This window comes from Pantherophis guttatus, chromosome 4 (assembly GCF_059756535.1).
Source record: "Pantherophis guttatus breed Tessera chromosome 4, ASM5975653v1, whole genome shotgun sequence".
Classification (NCBI taxonomy): Eukaryota; Metazoa; Chordata; class Lepidosauria; order Squamata; family Colubridae; genus Pantherophis; species Pantherophis guttatus.
Genome location: NC_142066.1, coordinates 138,150,645 through 138,170,468, shown reverse-complemented (window position 1 = coordinate 138,170,468; position 19,824 = coordinate 138,150,645). Strand labels below are relative to the sequence as shown.

General features: G+C 41.3%; 1 protein-coding gene across 3 annotated transcripts in view; it reads right to left on the bottom strand.

Annotated features, from left to right (window-relative positions):
- Nucleotides 1-19,824, bottom strand: part of GAD2 (glutamate decarboxylase 2) — a 49,266-nt gene that overhangs the window by 24,335 nt on the left and 5,107 nt on the right. For all 3 annotated transcript variants that reach the window (XM_034402447.3, XM_034402448.3, XM_034402449.3), the window contains exons 5-6: nt 4,779-4,869; nt 2,377-2,489 (exon numbers count right to left, since the gene is read on the bottom strand). In XM_034402447.3, the coding sequence (XP_034258338.1) occupies nt 2,377-2,489; nt 4,779-4,869 (204 nt within the window). The remainder of the gene's footprint in view (nt 1-2,376; nt 2,490-4,778; nt 4,870-19,824) is intronic.

Genomic DNA, 19,824 nt, shown 5'->3' with positions numbered 1-19,824 from the left:
CAGAATCAAACTCTTCCCAGATAATATTCTCAAGACCTGCCTCCATCCTCCCCCCTGGATCTACCCTGTCGGAGTCCAGGTGTTCCCGAATCTGAGTGATTTTATCATACAGATACTGTACAAAATCCTTGGCTCTGCCCTCCAAGGGGTCCTCCCACGCTTCCTGAAGGAGCAGGGAGCAGGTCACCCTAAACAGGGCAGCTGGGCAATTATCTGATAATGCAATAAGAGCGGAAAAATAATTACATTTTGCCGCTTTTATCACCACTAGGTAAGTCTTAATATGAGACCTTACCAGTGTTCGGTCAGATTCTGACTGGCTGGCCCTCCAACCCCTCTCCAGGTGTCTTTTCTGGTGCTTCATCTCCCTCAGCTCCTTGGTAAACCAAGGAGCCAAGCGAGATCGGCGCTGAGTCAGAGGCAGCAAAGGTATGACCCGATCCAAAGCTCCAGCGGCCGCCCTATCCCAGGTGGCCACCGGTCTTCAGTCGAGCCGTGAGCCAAAGCCTCAGGAAACGGCCCAAGCTCCATCTGGAACTGATCTGGGTCCATCAGGCGCCTGGGGCAGAACCACCTCATCGGTTCTGCCTCCCTGCGGTGGGGTGTGGTGGTTCAAAGGTCAAAGCGAAGGAGGGAATGATTTGACCATGACAAGGGTTTAGTCACTATATCCCCAATATCGAGATCATTCAACCATTGTCCAGAGACAAAAACCAAGTCCAGAGTGTTTCCCCCTGTGTGAGTAGAGCCATGCACTAACTGGGTCAGGTCCATAGCCGTCATGGAAGCCATGAACTCCCGTGCTGCCTCAGATGCTTCACCGATGGATGGCAGGTTAAAATCCCCCATGACCATAAGCCTCGGGGTATCAACCGCCACCCTGGCTATAATGTTGAGCAGTTCAGGCAGGGCTGCTGCCACATGGCAGGGAGCCAGGTACGTGATCAGCAAGCCCACCTGTACCCCATGACCCCACTTCCCCAGGAGGGACTCGCATCTGGCAATCTGAGGAACAGTGGCCTCCCTTGGACCAAGACCTTCTTTTATAACAACCCCCCCTGCCCCTACCCTGTGACCTTGGTTGATGAAATGCGCGGAAACCAGGAGGGCACATTTCAATGAGGGGGACCCCCCCTCTTGGCCCAACCAGGTCTCCATAATACCTGCTAGATCCGCTCCCCCCCTCCTGAACAAGATCACAAATGAGGGCGGCTTTATTTACTACGGATCTGGCAAGGCATAACATCAGCCAAAGGTCCGGGCCCCGAGAGTCTGAACTACCTGGGGGACAAGAGGAGCCTTGGGGGCTGGCGCGCACCACCACTTGAGGACGGCGGGCGCGCACTCCCACAACCAGGTTTGGCCCCCTGCTCCCACCCTATCTGCCCCTCCCACTCACAGTACTGATGTACTGGCTCTCATCGTTGCAAGCTCTAACCCTCTCCTTAACCCGGAGCCCTGTGCCTCCCATGCCGTGACCCCTAGCCAGGCCTGGTCTCACCCTCAGTGGGTTATCCCCTAAACCCACAGCCCTAGTTCCAATCCAACCCTCCCCCCCAGAACCCCTTAAAAATTTAATTAAAAATTTATACAAAAAACTCCTCAAAATCCCTTTTGCTGCATACCACCTCTCGGATGATGGTGAACATATGGCACGAGTGCCGGAAGTGGCACGCAGAGCCATCTCTCCAGGCCCGCCAGCCGTCACCTGTTGCTCTTCCAGGTTCCGGTGCACAGCTGGTCTTTGTGCTCATGGGAGCGCTGGAAACCAGAGGACCAGGTGACCAGCATGCATGTGCATGCTGAAAACCATAAGCTCAGCTTCCTGGCATGTGTGTGCTCCTAGGGAACTGCTCTTCTGGCTTCTGGAGCCCCTGCACATGCGCACACACTCCCGTTTCAGTACTAGGTGCTGAAAAGGTTCGCCAACATTGGCCTAATGTAACTGTAATAGCTTTGATAAATTGCTTACATCATTAGCTGTTGTAATATCCATTCAGCACTCCTATCTTCATTTACTAGGTCTACAACAGCCTGACCTCATTATTACATACTGTAATTTCTTATTTATTCCATACAAATGAGTGAATGTTATGTACTACAGAACTAAGGAATGGATATTTTATTTGATTGCATGTTCTCAATCATTTGATTCTTTATAAAACAGCACAATTTGCTTGAAGGAACTTTCTGCAAGAATAGACAGTAAAGTTTTTGTTCTCAGTGTCTCTGGGTTGACATAAATATGCATCTTTTTTATAACCAGGAGAGAATGTTAAGAGGAAAGGTTCATTTGAACATGCTGCATCTCACATTAGATTGTCTTCAAAGGTATTGCATATCATAAGCATGAAAGCACAAAGAAGCATCACTTACCAGGTGAAAAAATTCCATCACCAGCACCTCCTGGCCAACCAATTATTTCTCTCATTTTTCTTAATGTGACATATTCCAACAGTACAAACACAGGAGCAATTTCATAGGTGAACCTAGAACAAAGCAATTTCTGCATCTTATTGACTAAGTAAAAGTACTGACAGAATATCTCACTTCACAGAGCATAGAATATAGAAAAATAGAGTTGGAAGGGACCTTGGAGGTTTTCTAGTTCAATCCCTGCTCAAGCAGGAGACCCTTATAACTTTGCTTCAGATTTGTTGCTTGATTATTTTTTCCAAGACTTTTCCAGGTATTGATGTCAGGCTGATTGGTTTGTAATTTCCTGGATATGTTTTTCCCTTTTTTTGAAGTTCAAAACCATATCAACTGTTTTTCAGTCTTCAGATAGTTCCCCAGTGCTCCAAGAGCTTTGAAAGATATGTTTCAATAATTCTGAAATCATGTCTGTAGTTTCTTCAACACTCTGGGATGTAGTCCGTCATGACCTGGTGATTTGAATCCATCTAGATATGACAGGTGTTCTCTTACCTTATTTTTGCAGATTTGCATTCCTAACCTGTCATTTAGGGTTCTGTTTTTGGTGGGTTGAGTTGTGTTTTCTTTTTGCATGAATAAATGCAAAGTATGAATTAAGTAGTTGTGCTTTCTCTCTATTGCCCATTATTTCTTAGCCATCTTTGCCCATTAGTGGACCAATTATGTTTCTGACTTTTTTCCTTGTTTTTTATATGTTGAAATAATTTTTTTTAAAAATGCTTTTGATATTTGTTGCAAGTCTTACTTCGTTCAAAGCCTTGGCTTTCCTAACTTCATCTTTTCAAGTTTGGACTATTTGTTGATATCCTGCCTTAGTTGTTTCTCTTTCCATTTTTTGTACTTATCCTTTTTTTCCTCTCAGTTGGACTGAGAGTTCTTTGTGCAACCATGCTGGATTTTTCTTGGTTTTCTTGGTTTTCCTTTTTAGCAGTATCGAACTGGATCATTTTTCAGTTTCCCAAACTTCTTGAGTTGATTTCCCCTTTCAGATTTTCATCCATGGGATCCTCCCAAAGCTCTTTCTGAGTTTGTTAAAATCAGCTCTTTTAACGTCTAAGAAACTGGCTCTGATTGTGTTCTGTTGCTTGTGCCTTTTTTATATTGAATTCTAATATGACATGGTCAATCTCCCATAAAGTCCCTGAAATTTCAACCCCCTCTATAATTTCTTCTATGTTGGTAAGAATAAGATGCAGTATAGCTGTCCCTCTAGTTGCCTCCTCTACCTTTTGGGTGATGAAGTTGTCAGCTAGGTGGGTCAGGAATCTATTGAATCTTTCATTTGTTGCAGTTTGTCTCCCAGTTGATGTCAGAGTAGTTACATTGCTACTGTGGTGTGTTTTCTATATAAATTGGTTAAGTGATTAGAAAAAGTCCATCTATTCTATTTCTTCTGCTCGATTGGATAGCCTGTAGTATATACCTATGGCAATGTCATTCTTTTTTCCTTTTATGTTGACCCATATGCATTCTAGAAATTCTTGCTTAGATCTTTAAAACAATTTCTGATGCCTTCCAGATATGCCTGAGACTACAACTCCCAAATACCACTGGCAAAAGAAAAAGAAGAGATTTCAACATATCACTGTCTATGGAGATTCTCAATAATCCAGGTCATGGTTATCCCAAAGAGCTTTTCCAACTGGACTTTCTTGAGTTTTTTCTCATCCAAGAAGCTTCTTCAGAACTGAACTTTTTATTCTATTTTTTTCTGGAGAGGTACAAATTGCTGTTTTTCCCATTTGCCTCCCTTAGTTTTAACAAATTAATACCTGCTCTTCTTGTTTTCACTAACAAATTATTTTCTGTTTATCTGTTTGGCTATGCAACTCTCAGTGATTCTATAGAACCATTTTTCATGTCATATATGGTAAATGCTACCCTTTTCCCCCTCTTTCTTTTCTTCTTTCTTAACAAGAGGCATGCAAAATATAAATGCTAACCTATCTGCTGACATTGGTAAATATGAGGATCAAGTTATTTTCTTCTCTCTAAAACCTCTTGTGTACTATAAAATAAATGTATTAATATCTATGAATGTGAAATTTTATGTGATTAATTATTGTTCATTAATTATGAATTCAAGTATGTTTGTTGGGTTTTGTTCCTTATAACTACTATGGAGCATTACCCTGAAATAAAATAAGCTCTCACCTTAATTTTATGCGTGCAAAAATGGACAAACTCTTGCAATGAGGATTTTTTTGTACAGTTGCTAATTTAAAAAAACAAATATTTTGCATAGACAGTAAGATAGTGTATTTTATTTCTGAAAACAATCTAAGCTAATTTCTGAGTTAATGATGCTTAAAAGTATCTTATTAGTCAATTTACATACTTACATATTAGTGTTAGCTGTAGAAGTTAGCCAATCTGCAGCTAATCCAACCATATCCAATCCAGTTGAAAGCTGATTGAAATATCTGGGATGCCCTGCAAAACATCTGAATAAGCTACATTGAAAGATATAAATTTTTATTATATTTCTATCACATTCATATTTCTGCTGTCTATTTTGACCCATAAAATCCCAACCTCATTGCATTTCTATGGAATTTATATGGCAAACAGCTTCAGTGAAAAATCATTATTTTTAGCTTTCAGCAATGAGGAGGAAGGTTCTGTATAGAGAGACTTTTGTTCAGACATTATAAGTATTACCATTGCTCAAAATGCTCTGTTCTCTTAAAAAGACTAGATAGATCTTTTCCATTTCAGAAAAAAGAAACAAATTGAAATTAACAGTTGAATTATATTTCAATATAATTACACAAAGAGCACTTTATATCAATCCAAGGGAACTTATTTTCTTTAAAAAAACATTTTCTCAAACTAGATAAGAACAAAAAGGAAAAATAGCTATGTAAACAGAGTTAACATAGCAAAATAACACGAATACTTTTGTCTTCCCTTTCTTACCTCCAAAGAGAGAGAGAGAGAGAGAGAGAGAGAGAGAGAGAGAGAGAGAGAGAGAGAGAGAGAAAGGAGAGGGAGGAGAGGGTGCAGGAGGGAAGAAGAGAGAACAAAGGAGAGGGCAAGGAGAAGGGAGAAGAGAGAAGGGAGAGGGGAGAGGGGAGAGGAGAAGAGAAGAGAAGAGAGGAGGGGTGGGGAGTGGAAGGGAAGGGAAGGGAAGGGAAGGGAAGAGAAGAGAAGAGAAGAGAAGAGAAGAGAAGAGAAGAGAAGAGAAGAGAAGAGAATACAGGTAGGGAGATAGGCAGGCAAAATGTGCCTGGAAATTTATCTAATAAACGAAACAAATTCATAAAATTTAAACAAACTGTCCTAATTGCTCCTTGTCCCTATGTCGATAGACCATATATAACAGCCATTCTTTCCTACAAATTAGCACAAGAAAGTTGTCCTTATTTAATTACAGTATTTGGCCATCCTTCTTGATCTTCTAATAAACTCCAAATACTGTAGACAGAGCCATCAAAACATAAACATTCTTAATGGGCAGTAAATTATCTTATAACAAGCCTAAGCCACAAAACAGGACGAATATACATCTGATCAATACATTCAGAAGAAAGAGACTGCATCCCTCTTGTTCTCCACCCATTCTATCTCTGTCCTCCACAAATCATTGTTCACAGGTTTCCTCTAGTTTTTGAAGGGATCAGCTCTAACATGTTTCCATGTAGATCATTGGCAGAATTTATAGATATCAGAAATAAATCTTACACGAGTCTAAAGTGGGGGGGGGGGGGTTTGAGAAAATAAGACAGCAATACTTGAAATGTGTAAATAAAATCTTGCTGATCTTATTAAGGGAAGAACATGACTAAATCTGACATTCTGTTTCTCCTTGGATCTTTTGACCCAGGGTAACTTTGAATTCTAGGAAATATAGCAATGATTTTTTGCTTATTAGAATAATAATTTTAAACAATGCAATAAATCTTCCAAAAACTAATTGTCAATTCATATCTAGATTTGGATAACAAGCTCTGTTTGATTATAACTTTATAACTTTATAGCTCATATTTTTTCCCTGCTTAAATAAAAATACTCCTGTAAACCAACTGTCACCAATTTAGTGTCTTCCAGATATGCTGAACTCTTCCAAAATATTTAGCCAGCAAGGTTGAAAGGAATTCTGGGAATAGAAGTCCACCATATCTGGAAGATTTATGAAAAGATGTTCAAATTCCCACTGCTAGGAAAGGGTAAATGTATGAATTATTTGGATTTCTTTCTAGACCTTTTCTATAACAGTTTAATATATTTACGTTGCTTCAAGTAGATCTAAAGCACAGCAGTTCTGGAATTCTGCCCTGTTGGATTCTTTGCACAGTAGTTAATCCATATCTGAGCAGATTAAAATATTTCAACTGTATTCACAGGACATGCAATTGCAAGCAAATCACAACTAGAATAATTTGCTCAGCAAGTAAACAATTCAGAAATTATAAGGGCTAGATTTATACAATGCTCTAATAGGATCACCACATGCATTTGCACATCCTTAGGTTGCAATTTCTAGTAGCCAGATAGCTTCTAGATATCAACAAAAAGGGAATGTTCAGTTGCCTATTTTCATTTCTGGGTCACCTGGATTTCGCTGCCCAGAGAAAATAGAGTAGCCCTATTCTAAACCACAAAAAAGATATACTACATATTAGCCCATTCCAGAAAAGCAGCCTTCTGCCATCACTGTAAAGCAAAACTAAATATTATTTTAATTGCAATTCCCCTTTACCTTTAAAATGAATCCAACCACCTTGTAGATATCTTTATTTCTTCTGTTACAAATTACTGCTCTATTTCAGAATCAGAAGCACCAGCCAGAATACTGAGTAGTTATTCATGATTAATCATAACCCATATGATAAACAACTAATGATGATAAGGCAAAAGGAGGAAATGGAATGAAAGAGGTGAAGATATGAATTTCCCAGGCAGCTGAAGACTATATTACTTCTTCCTGGACAGAACGTAACAACAATAAATCATCAAATTTCCTGTTCATTGTGATTTTTAAAGAAATCTGATGGAAGTTAATATCACTGGTGTGGTAAAAATGATACATGAGAAAATCCCTATAGATTGATTAGCTCATTTATGTGGTTTATTCGATATGTTCTAAACAGTTTGGAGATTTTAGTAAATTTGGGGGGGGCTAGTCTTTCATCCATAAAGAAAACTTTCCTGAAGTTGCTAAAACACATACACATGTGCTTAACCATGCAACACTTGTGTATTTAGTCCTGTCTCAGATTCAGGATCAGCACACGAGAAGATTAACAGCTGCTTCACCAGCATTTGATTTCTGAAATCAAGCCCCAGACAGCTCCTCTTTAAGATATATAACATCTCTATCTGCAAGAGAAGCAGGAGGTACAGCAGAGCCATTAAAAATGGCATACAGAAACTGAAAAGAAAATTATCTCCCTTGAGCAGTCTTACATCAATCACATGCATATCATAAAGACTTCGGCACTGAAAGGGGTTTTGCTGTCATCCACAGAGTGACACACAAAGGCTGAATAGTCAGGTTGTGTGGGTGAAACTAAAGGAGGAGAGGAAGGTTGAAGGGGGCAGCAAAACCAATTACTCTTTTAGATATGGAACTAGAGCACAACCTTCTGTTAATTTAGCTTAAAATTATGGTGACTGTTTTGGAAAAGCAAAGAGTATGGTTTGACTTAAATCCCCCTGATTTTTATCCCTGTTGTTTTTTACAGGTTTAGCCCATGTTTGTCCCAAAATGGCCCTGTGCCATCTGTCCAGAATGATTCAATGAGTAAAATAAAGCGGGAGGGAACAATTAGGCCAAGGACATTCAGTAGGTTAGTATGAGTAGTCCTTGAGTTACAATGATTGTTCATTGTTTAATGACTGTTCAGAGTTACAATGCAACTGAAAAAAGTGACCTATGACCAGTTCTCATACTTATGACTGTTGCAGCACCTCTAAAGTCAAACGTTCAACCTTCAGATGCTTAGCAACTGGTGTGTGTTTACAATGGTTTGCAGATTCCCAGGCCCCTGGAATTATTTGCAACCTGCCTAAGGAGGTTTTGACAAACAAAATCAATGGGGGAAGTCAGATCCACATAAGAACCACGATTTACTTGATAATTGTAGTGATTCACTTAATAACCATGCCAAAAACGTCATCAAATGGGGTATGACTCACTTAACTGCCTTAGTTAGCAACAGAGATTTTAGATTCAATTGTGGATGTAAGTTGATGACTATCTACATGGCTAAAGGGGAATGTAAATCTGTATGCTAATGAAGGCCTAAGAAAGGTGGTTTTTTTTTTCATTCCAAGAACAACATTTCCTTGTAGATCAACTTCCAGAATCTGGAAGTGGCTAAAATATAATGTAGACAATGTCTATGTCCCAGATATATTTTTGGTTTACACCTTCAATCTTCACATATAGCTTTTTCAAACCTGGCTGCTGCAGAAAGCAGAGCAAAACCAAATTCAAACTAATTGTATATGCACATAGATTTCACCTGGAATATAAATTATTAGTTCCAAATTCCTAATATAATCACATATGACAGTGTCTCCACTATCTACAGTACATTAGGGTTTGGATCAGGGGTGAAATGCTACTGGTTCGGACCGGTTCGGGCAAACTGGTAGCAAATATTGGGGCTGGTTCACTGAACCGGTGGCAATCGCTGGCTGGCCACCCGCCCGAAGTGATCAGCAGCCCACAGTCCTGCCATGCTTCCCTGCCTTCCATGCCTTCCCAGCATCCCTGTGGCCAGCTTGCGAAGGCAGGCAAGCAGAAGGCAATGTGGAAGAAAGGCAAACATAGCATGGCTGTGTGGAAGGGAGTGAGCAGCCTACTCCCTTCCCCACAGCCTTGCCATGCTTGTCTGCCTTCCACGCTACCTTCCCAGCATCCCGGTGGCCAGCTTGCGAAGGCAGGCAAGTGGAAGGCCACGTGGAAGGCAGGGAAGAATGGCAGGGATGTGGGGAAGGGAGCTAGCAGCCTATTCCCTTCCCTACAGCCCTGCCATGCTTGCCTGCCTTCCATGCTGCCTTCCCGGTGGTCCCCCACACCTGCTTGCCTTCCGAGGTTGGCACCCAGCCTGGCCCGGCCAGTGGATGGGCAGGTGGCCCTTGGTTGAGATGCCACCACTGTGCTACCCTGGGACATGTGCAGCAGCCCCTCCACTATGGTGGCGCCGTCCCTCTTAGCCCCGGAGCAGCTACATCTCCACCAAGGGTTGCCCACCATCAGCCCCATTGGGCATGCTGAGTACACCGGTGGAGGATCTCTAGAAGGTAAGGCTGACACTGGTGGTGGGAGGGAGACCCGCTACGCTCAGCCCCTTGGAGGGATATGCCAAGGCTCGCTCGCCTTTTGGACCTGGTGCACTCGGCTTCCATGGGGCCTTTAGCTGACTGTCGTCCACTTGCCTTCCCCTCTGCCTTGGGTCCTGTCCTCCCGGAGCACTGCCACGCTGCTGCCATTCACTTTCTTCCTTCTCCCATTGCAAAATGAAAGCAAACAGTGCCAGAGTTGCTTCGGGAGGTTGCTTTGGGCAGGCAGAGGTCTGCAGCCAGGTGGGGAGGGAGGGCAGAGAGAATGGTGGCAGTGGGCAAGGGAGTGCTAAGATGAAGGGCTAGCCCATCTGGGTAAGCGCCGCTGCTCAGGTCGAAGAGAAAGTGCTGCGGGCTCTGCGGTGGTGCGGTCGGGCCTGGCCCTCTCCCTGTTGTAGTTCGCCAGCAGCCTGCAGAGCTGGCAGCGGAGTCGGACAGCGATGAGGCTGAGGAAGAACATGGGCCAGTCCTGGAGGCTTGGGAAGGCTCAGATGAAGGCTCTGCATCGGAGGCAGAGATGGGGCCAGAGCCATCGGGGAGTGATCTGAGGATTCCGGAGCCTCCAGAGGCTGACAATAGAGAGGCAGAGGAACAGGAGGAGCCTGTCTCTAGTACACATGTGAGAAGAGCTGCTAGAAGGCAAGAGCAGCTAAAGCAAAGAGGATGACTCGGGAGTAGGGCCAAGAGATGATTGGCCCCTCCCATAAGGCTTAAAAGACCAGCAACGGCTCTTGGGCTCTTTGTCGGAAAACAATGTTGATAGTATTGCTGCACTTATCTTCTGCTTTTGAACTTTTGCCAAGAGAAGCCTTTGGCAGTTTGCCTAATTATACCAAGGTTGGTGATTAGACTGAAGAATTTGTGTTATGAAGAGTTTGTTTTAATTTAGTTTGGACTATGCTGAGAATGAATTAATTCTCAGCTGTTCTAATAAAGTCTGTTTGTTTTGGAACTGTTTGCATTGATTACTACCTACTTGGGCCTGGGTTACAACCCTCCCCATGTGGGGGGCTTCTGCCCCTCTTGGTCTGCTTCTTCGCTGCCAGGAAGCAGCAGCGTGGCTGAGCTTCCTTCCCCCAGAGCACTGGACTCCATGGGCCGAGTTCCTGGAGTGGCGCCAGTGGTAAAAGAGAGCAGGCAGGTGGCTGGGTGGGAATCCAGTGGGCTGCTTTGGAGTTCCAAGTCCCGCGAAGCTGGCCCGGGAGGCCCGGGTGGAAGGCAGCCTTTTCTGCAGCATCCCCCTCCCTTCTTTGGATCATTCTGCAGGTGGGGGGGGCTATGCTTTGCAGAAACAGGGTGGGCAGTTTGTATCAAGGATTGGCGGGGAGAATGCATGGCCCTCTGGATGGACAGCAGGGCAAGAGAAGGCTCTGAGGTTCGCTTGGGCAGTCAAGCCAGATAGTGGAGGGAAACTCAAAGTGTTGGGGGCTTCAGAAGGGCAGAATGTGCTTCAGAATGTGCAGCTCCTGGCTCTAACAGTGAGTGACATACGTGACGTCAAGTTGGCCATGCCCACCCGGTCACATGACCACCAAGCCATGCCTACCAAGCCACGCCCACAGAACTGGTAGCAACAATTTTTAGATTTCACCACTGGTTTGGATTCAATAAATCTGCAGTCCTACATCTAATTTTGCTACACTTAGCCATTGCTTGCCTTTATTGATTATTTATTGGTTTATTAGTACAAATATGGCAATTGAGATTCACTGCATCTGAAAAGCACCAGCATGGGAAAAGCTGAATTAAAACTGTACTAAATGAGTACAGTGAGCCCTGTGGCAAAACACATGGCATGGGCATCTGCAGTCTTAACAAATCACATTCCTAACATATTTTATGTGATGTTTTCATATTTATATTATACATCTTTCTTTCCACCAAAAATGGTGTTCAGAGTGCACTCATCTAGAAACATTTCCAGCAAACCCATTTATGTGGATTAACTTGATCATGTTTTGCTTTACACTGAAGAAGAAGAGGAAAATAATATTTTATCAGAGAAATTTCCATGTGAATGAGGTTCCATGTAGTTTCTAGATTCATTTCAGTGTTTTACAGGGAACAATATTTTGTCAAATAAAAAATTAAGCACAAGTGGATTATTAAGCCCTGCTAATATGAAAGCAAAGCTTTTTTCCTTAAAATCTCAGGTCAATTCTCCACTGCCACCCTTAGAACAAACTTGCTTCCTTCTAGCACTGATGATGTTACCTAGTTTGGTAATGAAATGAAGTGTCTGCAAGAAAACTACAAAGCTCATAGAATACCAAGGAACTGCAGTTCAACTCTATTCTCAGAGCTATTCTGTCAGTTGGACAGATTGTGTGACTTATTCTTAATAAATCCTTTGCATTATTAGAGTATATTTTGCTCCCAACTATGCCATGCTATCCTGGCAAATAGATGGGGAAGAAATGGAGGTAGTGACAGATTTTATTTGGGCTCCAAGGTCACCACAGATGGGGACTGCAGCCAAGAAATTAAAAGATACTTGCTCCTGGGGAGGAAAGCTATGGCAAATCTAGACAGCATTCTAAAAAGCAGAGACATCACCCTGCCAACAAAAGTGCGTATAGTCAAGGCTATGGTTTTCCCAGTTGCAATGTATGGTTGTGAAAGTTGGACTATAAGAAAGGACGAGCACAAAGAATTGATGCCTTTGAACTACGGTGCTAGAGAAGACTCCTGCTAGTCCCTTGGACTGCAAGGCGGTCAAACCGGTCAGTCCTAGAGGTGATCAACCCTGACTGCTTTTTAGAAGGCCAGATCCTGAAGATGAAACTCAAATACTTTGGCCACCTAATGAGAAGGAAGGACTCACTGGAGAAGTTGAGGGCAAAAGAAAAAGGGGATGACAGAGAATGAGGTGGCTGGATAGAGTCACTGAAGCAGTAGGAGTGAGCTTAAATGGACTCCAGGGGATGGTAAAGAACAGGAAGGCCTGGATGAACATTGTCCATGGGGTCACGATGGGTTGGACATGACTTCACAATTAATAACAACAACAAATGCCATGCTACCTTAATATTGCTCCTAGTGAATCCTCTCCTATCTCCACATCTCCCCAGCCAGTGGTCTGTATGCCATAATAACAGTGGGACAATAAAATGGGTTTTTAATGAAAGTATGGCAGGAAATTAAAATAAATAAATTTAGTAAAAGACTGAAGACTGATCTCAGTACTAATGAGCATTCTAGAAAGTCAAGGCCAGGAAAACTGTCCAAGAAGATCACCACATCAAGTCCGGATTTCTGCTATGAAAATATGTGATACCCACAATCCCCAACTAATTTATAGATTCCTGATTACACACATCAATGTATTTATTTATCACAGCAATGTAATATATTTGCCCTCTCACAGCTGTGATTCTTTGTATGTTCCAGAGATCACAAAGTTATATATAAAAAAAGTATAGGTGCAAACTAAATACATGATGGCTGCATGCTGTAGAGAGGTTTATCCCAACATGGTACTGTGAAGATGTGATGGAATATATTTTCCATAATTTGTTGACTATCTTAATTAAAGATTCTGAGAACTGCATCTCTAATTCATAAACTTCTAGATAAGGCATTAGATTTCCTTAAATGTATTTGGTGATCAGACTGTGGCCAATTAGAAATGCCTTTGAAGTGTTTGAATTGGGTGCTTCAAATTTTCATTGCTCCTTTCACATCATTTGTCATTTGTAACACATTTGCAGCCCAACCCAAAGAACAAATTTACAGTCTGTATTTATAAATATTTACAAATAATTAAATTATTTGCAAGAGGAAGGAATATAAAAGTATTTAATATACAAATAAGATAACTTTTATTTTTTTAAAAAATCAATGTAATGGAATTCCAAAAAGTAGAAGAATTACATCTGTGAGATTATCCATTTTATGATGATTTCCTTTTGGTGGGTGAAATCTGATGCATTTGTTTATTAAAATTCATTCTGTTATTTTCAACATATTTTTCTATTCCATCAAGGTGATTTTTAACTTGATTCTGTCTTTTAAAATTATTAACCCTTCCACCCCATTTTGAGCCATCTGCAAAGTTGGTAAGCATTCAACTTATCTCCTCATTACAATCAGCTCTCCTTAATCATCATTATTTGTTTATTTCATTGAATTCCTAGGCTATTCCACTCCAGGATATCTCTGGGTGGTTTCACAATGAAAAAAAAAGATAAACATGAAGTCATATAAAAAAACAATTGTCAAGATGGTATAAATCTAAATCATCCTATCACCCAATTTACAGTAGTCCAAGCACACACTGGCTCAGGATCAGGTGAGGATTCAGATTGGTAACAAGGCAGGTAGGGTGCAGACATACCATTCCATATTCAATTAGCTTGTTAACAGAAAAATCTAAAGGTACTTTATCAAATGCCTTATGGAAGTCAAGAGATATTATGTCCACAGCATTTTTACAATCTATTGTGGAAAATACTGATTGAAAAAATGAAATGAGATTGGTCTGATACACCTTAACATTACCCAACTCTTCATGAGGTGGAATACTAGGGACTAATAATCCAAATAATAAATACTGTGGTCGCATAAATTAAATGTATATTTATTTATGTATGTAGGTATCAAATATTCTTTACACTTTCATAGACATTCACCTGCAATAGGCACTATTCTTTTTCCAGCCTTCATCCACAGATTGGAAGGGTGGATGAAAATATTATTTGATATAGGCTCCTCAGTCTACTTCCTAGATTTTCCAAGTATGAACTGATTGAAACTATTTTTGCTAGGAGAATTTTACTCCACATTGAAGAGCAAGTCTAATGAATCTTGGAAATTATTCTGTGACATCTCTACTAATCTATGCTTCTCGGAGAGAGCAAACTTTACAGAATAAACCTAGCAGGTACACATTTGTTTTATTATTCCTTGAAATTTTGGCTTTTGTTTGTGCCTATGAACCCAAAACTGCAGGTTTTCCAGCAAGATTTCAGAAGTGGTTGCCATTGTCTGCTTTCTATGGCTAAGAGTGAAAGGTTGGCCCAAGGTCACCCAGCTGCCTTTGTACCTAAGGTGGGACTAGAACTCATGGTCTTCTGGTTTTCAGCCTGATGCCTTAACCTCTGCACCAAACTGGCTAGGTCATTCCTTGTAGTTAAGAGTCACCATTACAGGTCTCTTTTTCGTCCTGTTATAGATACTTGTATCTCTAATAATATTCAGGATTCTTGGTCTTTCCATGGATCGTGTTATTTATGCAAGGTCCTGAAATGCTCTTCAGAGATAAATATTTATGTCTAAAGGGCATTCCTTTTCAAAAATATAGGCCTATAGGGCCAATAGATTTCTTCCCAGGTAACTGTATACAATGAATTTATTGCAGCCTAAATGGTCTAAGAGAAATAGTTCTTTCTCCTCTTTTGTATCTTTGTTTTCTGTATATATTCCCATCCTATTGGTTCAGCAATAGCTGTGGATTTATTCATTGAGTGCAACATAGCAATTCAATCTTCTAAATGCTGGCTTTGATCCCATAGCACTTTAATCTACAAATACACCACATTTTAGCCAGACAGGTTGTCAAAATCCAGAGTTGTGAGTTGTTTGGAGTCATTGTATCCTGCAAACCAAGAAACTAGAGTCTGATTAACAATGTTGGAATAGAGGCACTAGTTTTCTCTGAAGGAAATGTTAATTGCTGGATTCCAAGGAGCAGCAGCAAAAAATGGATAGCATCTCTATTATTTCACAAAGCTCCATTAAAAGCTCCAGTCTAGCTTTTAAGAAAAGCCAATTGCCATGCATGGCTGAAGGGTTGGGAAGGTGCTACCACTTAGTGGAATTTTAATATTTCCTCCAAGTTGAGTTTTCTTAGGTGGAATGTGGTACTGGATTGTCATTATCTTTTTGAGGGATATTTTAATGACTTCTTAGTTCAGTCTACAGACCTGGGCTTTCCTGCTAGTTGCCTATTCAAATACTAACCAGGACTGATCCGGCTTTGCTTTTCAGAATGAACCAAGGTGAACTAAGTATTATATTTTAGGTACAGCTAAATTCTTTGGATTTAGACACAACTAGTCCAGGAGTTAGGGTTAGGGTTGCTCTCCAAAGCATTTTAGTGGGAATACACAGCTTTGAATGAAACATGAAAATATTAGGAGTATAGTTCAACATCTTGGACAAAACTATAATCTTTCTGCTCAAAAAGCATGTAATTTCCTCCCCAGTAAAAAGGTGAAAGCATCCACAACTCTCTTCTCTTCCTATAAAAGTATCTCAAGTTGAGATACATTTACAACCACAACAATATTGCTCTGAAACTGTGAAGTTTGAGGCAGCAAATTCTATTAACATCTACCTTCTCCATAGGATGGCTGAAAGCCAAACACGTGTTGCTAACAGTTCTGTGCAAAATACTGTATGTTTATGTCCTAGCATCTCTCTTCCGTTGGCTATGGAAGACAAGCGTTTCCACGTTCATTGCCACGTGACCGTCCCTGGATGACACTCCAACGCTATGTTCCCATAGCCAACATGCTAAACCACGGTGTTTAACGGCTAGCGTGATTAACAATCGGTTGTGTAAGCATTCGCGCAATTAACTGAACCTAGATAAAGCATATTTGGTCTTTGGTGTAATTGGTAAGAAATACCCCGAGTAGAAAATCCGAACATGATTTCTTTTCCCCAAAAACCTTTCCCTAATTTCCCGACTTTTTCTCCTCTGTTCCCCCCCCCCGTGTTTCCTTTCTCCAATAAAATCCAAATGCGCCGCGTTACGATTTCCTTCTCACGCCGCGCAACATTTTTTGGGAGAAGGGTCGCGTAACAAAACCGGAGGCAACGGAGGAGCGAGCAGGGAAGGGAGAGCGGACAGGCGGAGTGTGAGCTTCCCTGTTGCGGGAGATGCAGTGACCAAGAACGGCCCCGTACCTGGCTGTTAAAAAATAATCCAGGTTTTTGCAGCCCAGTTCTGGTAGCCCCCCTTCCGTGATGGAGGCGACACAAAGCAGTGACCCAAAAGGTTGCTGTTGTAAGATCTTAGCTAGAAGCTGCTTTGCTGGTAACGCGAAGTGGTTTCAGCGTCTGGACGAGCAAATAAAACCAATCAAATAAAACCAAAATGCGCAATGAGTGATTTCTCACGAAACTCTGGCTGAGAACGGCAAGGGCCTCAGTCGTGTGACTTGTTGCGTCAAACCAAGGTAGCCATACGAGCCACACAAGCTGAGATGAAAGTGGCTTAGCGCAACGCGCTAAAATAGCGCACTTTGTTATGGTTAGGCAGAGAAAAACGGGGTCGAACTTGGTTTGTTCATAGGTGCAACTGCTAGACAAGAATCCCCTGAAAGCCAACGGAAGCCCCCCCCCTTTTTTTTGGTCAGGAAAACATCAAGGAGGTCTCCTGCAGTCACCAGAAATGAGCTCAATTTCAGACAATTTTTACATTAAAATAAAACCAAAACAATTAGCAATAGCTAAGAGAAGATTGTCAAGCAGCTTCTTTAAGACAAAGAAGAAAGGAGAAAAAAAGGGGAAGGACAACTCCCGGAAGGATGCCTCCTTGACTAGTATTGGTTATTAATTTAAACCAGATTAGTTTCGCTCAACGTTGCACTTTCCACAAATGCTGTGCTTGAACTCCCCAAATTCCTTGCTATTGTGGCCACAGGAGTGGTGGCCAAATCCAACACAGTTTGCAGGGCACTGGGCTGAGCAAAGATGAATAAACAATTCTCAGGAAGCATCGAGGGGCACATTTGCATATTTGTTGCATTCAATTTGTATGCCAACCATAAGGAGCTTTTTTTTTTTTTTTTTAGAAATCCTAGCTCCAGATTCTTTTCTTAATGGGAGTCCTTGCACCTGTGATTTCCAGCAATAGAGGAAATTCTTTTTAAAGGGTATTTGCAGATAACAGATTTTTCCAGGAAAACAAACTGCAAGAGATCCAGATCATTGAGCATTCTGAACCATATTTTAGAATATGCAGATACTGCAGAAACCCCATAGTTTATTTATGGGTTAGTGTGTGAGAAACATCTAAAATACTGGATTAATGGCATAAACATGGTTCATTTAACCACAAGTAAGCATATACTGTAGCAATGCAGTCCCACATGTCTAATCATGGTTTGTTGACTAAGTCATGTGCTAAACCTGTCTCATTATTGTGGCAGAATACAGCTTGGCAATTGGGTTAGCAAATTTTATACCTGTGTATTTTTATGTGTCTCTAATAGTATCAGACATGGTTTTCTGTCTAAATCTATATTCTAGCCAAGTAAATGGAGAAAATCCTTGGGTTTCAAAAGATTTAACAGAATAACAGAGCTGGAAGGGACCTTGGAGGTCTTCCAGCCCAACCCCCTTCTCAAGCAGGAAATCCTATTCTATTTCAAACAAATAACCCAATTCTTTTTAAAAACCTCCCGTATTGGAGCACATTTAAATAACTCTATGCCTTCATTCTATCTCTTCTTAGTTTAGTGCAGCCTGCTGCCCTTTATTTGCCCTGAATTTCAATTCCCACTACAGGCAGTAGATTATTTTGAAATTTAGTAGCTCTGGAAGGTTGAAGGAAATTTATCTGATTTCTCATCTAATTTTTACCAGTCTGGCCACTGCACTCACCTGGAGTTCTCAACAATTGTCATGTTGTCTGGAAGAATTTTGGAACTGAAGTCCATCTGAAGTCCATCTCTGGAGAATATTCAGGGAGAAAATTGTGATACCCTCTAAGCAGATCATATGTCACAGCAAACTGTGGGATGTCATCCAACTGGATCAGTAACCAACTGATCATTTAAGAATTGCCTCCTATTTATCGAATTGCATTTTCTTATGTGGGACAGAGTGTGCTGAATGAAATAATACATTGTCTTTTTCTGGTAAGGAAATGCACTTCAAGTTGCATTTATTCTAGTGCTGACAGAAGTGATGCATAATAGGCTCCTCCTCCTCTGCTGAAAGTTGGACATGTGTGTGTGTGTGAAATGCATTAGCTGTGTTATTCACATGATAAATGAACAGCAGTTGCAACTCTTGAAAAATATCTGATTTATGGATCTTTTAATACAGACAAACCTGTGTCAATGTATATGTGTTTGTGGGTGTTTGCATGCATGGACATGCACACATCCCTCAGTGGAATATTTGTATGAATGTGTGAGACTTGGAGACCTGGGTAGACATCCTTCTCCTTTCTCAATATCACTTCGGCTCTTTTCTTCTAGTCAGATCTTGCAAAAACCTTCCTGCAGAGAGGAAGGAAGGTCTAACTTCCCTAGGCCGTCCTGTCCCTAATATCCCTTCTATGGACAACTGGGAACATTTTCTTGGACCTTCTTGTGAGCTTATTCATGGGTTACCATTCTGATTCAGGCAACTATCCTGCCTTTGATTGGGCTTAGCTTCTTCGAATGGGCTTCCCAGTGTCTTCTTCAGCCAGTCTTTTGAAAGTATTCCTGGAAAAGAAAGGACCATTCCAGCAGATTGGAGGAACTTCAACAGATTGGAGCAGATTGATGGACTCAAAATCATGGAAACGGTCCAATTCTTGATGTGAGCTGCAGAATGTCCAGCTGCAGAAAATGTGCTGTGGCCCACAATAAATCTATTGTTGTTTATCTCAGCCTTCTCACAGGTCTACAAACTAAAAAGAACTAATTTCGACGGAATCTTCCGGCTTGGAGGCTGGGGACGGACAGAATTATCTCATTTCAGATTTTCTTACCACTGTCTAACAAATCCTACCTGCTCAAACAGGAAAACCTATACCATAGGTTTTCTTGCAATGGCAGCCTTGGAATGTGACCACGTGAATTCCAGTGCAGATTTCTCCCAAATGCGAGTAGCTCTTTTAGTGCATTTCTTAATCTGTCATTAAATTAAGCTTGAGTTAAAAAAAAAAAAGCCTCCTTGGATTTAAATCCAGGGAAAGCTGCAGAGATGATTTCCAAGAGAGCGCAAAAGGATGGGGCTGTAAGAAGCTGTCCACTATCCCCGCGACCTTTTTTAAAGGGAAAGCAACATCACGTTTTCGAGAACTGCCTGTAGGAAGAATTAGGAAGAGGTCGTGTCCCCAAAAGCCGAAGTATTTCGAAATTAAACGGA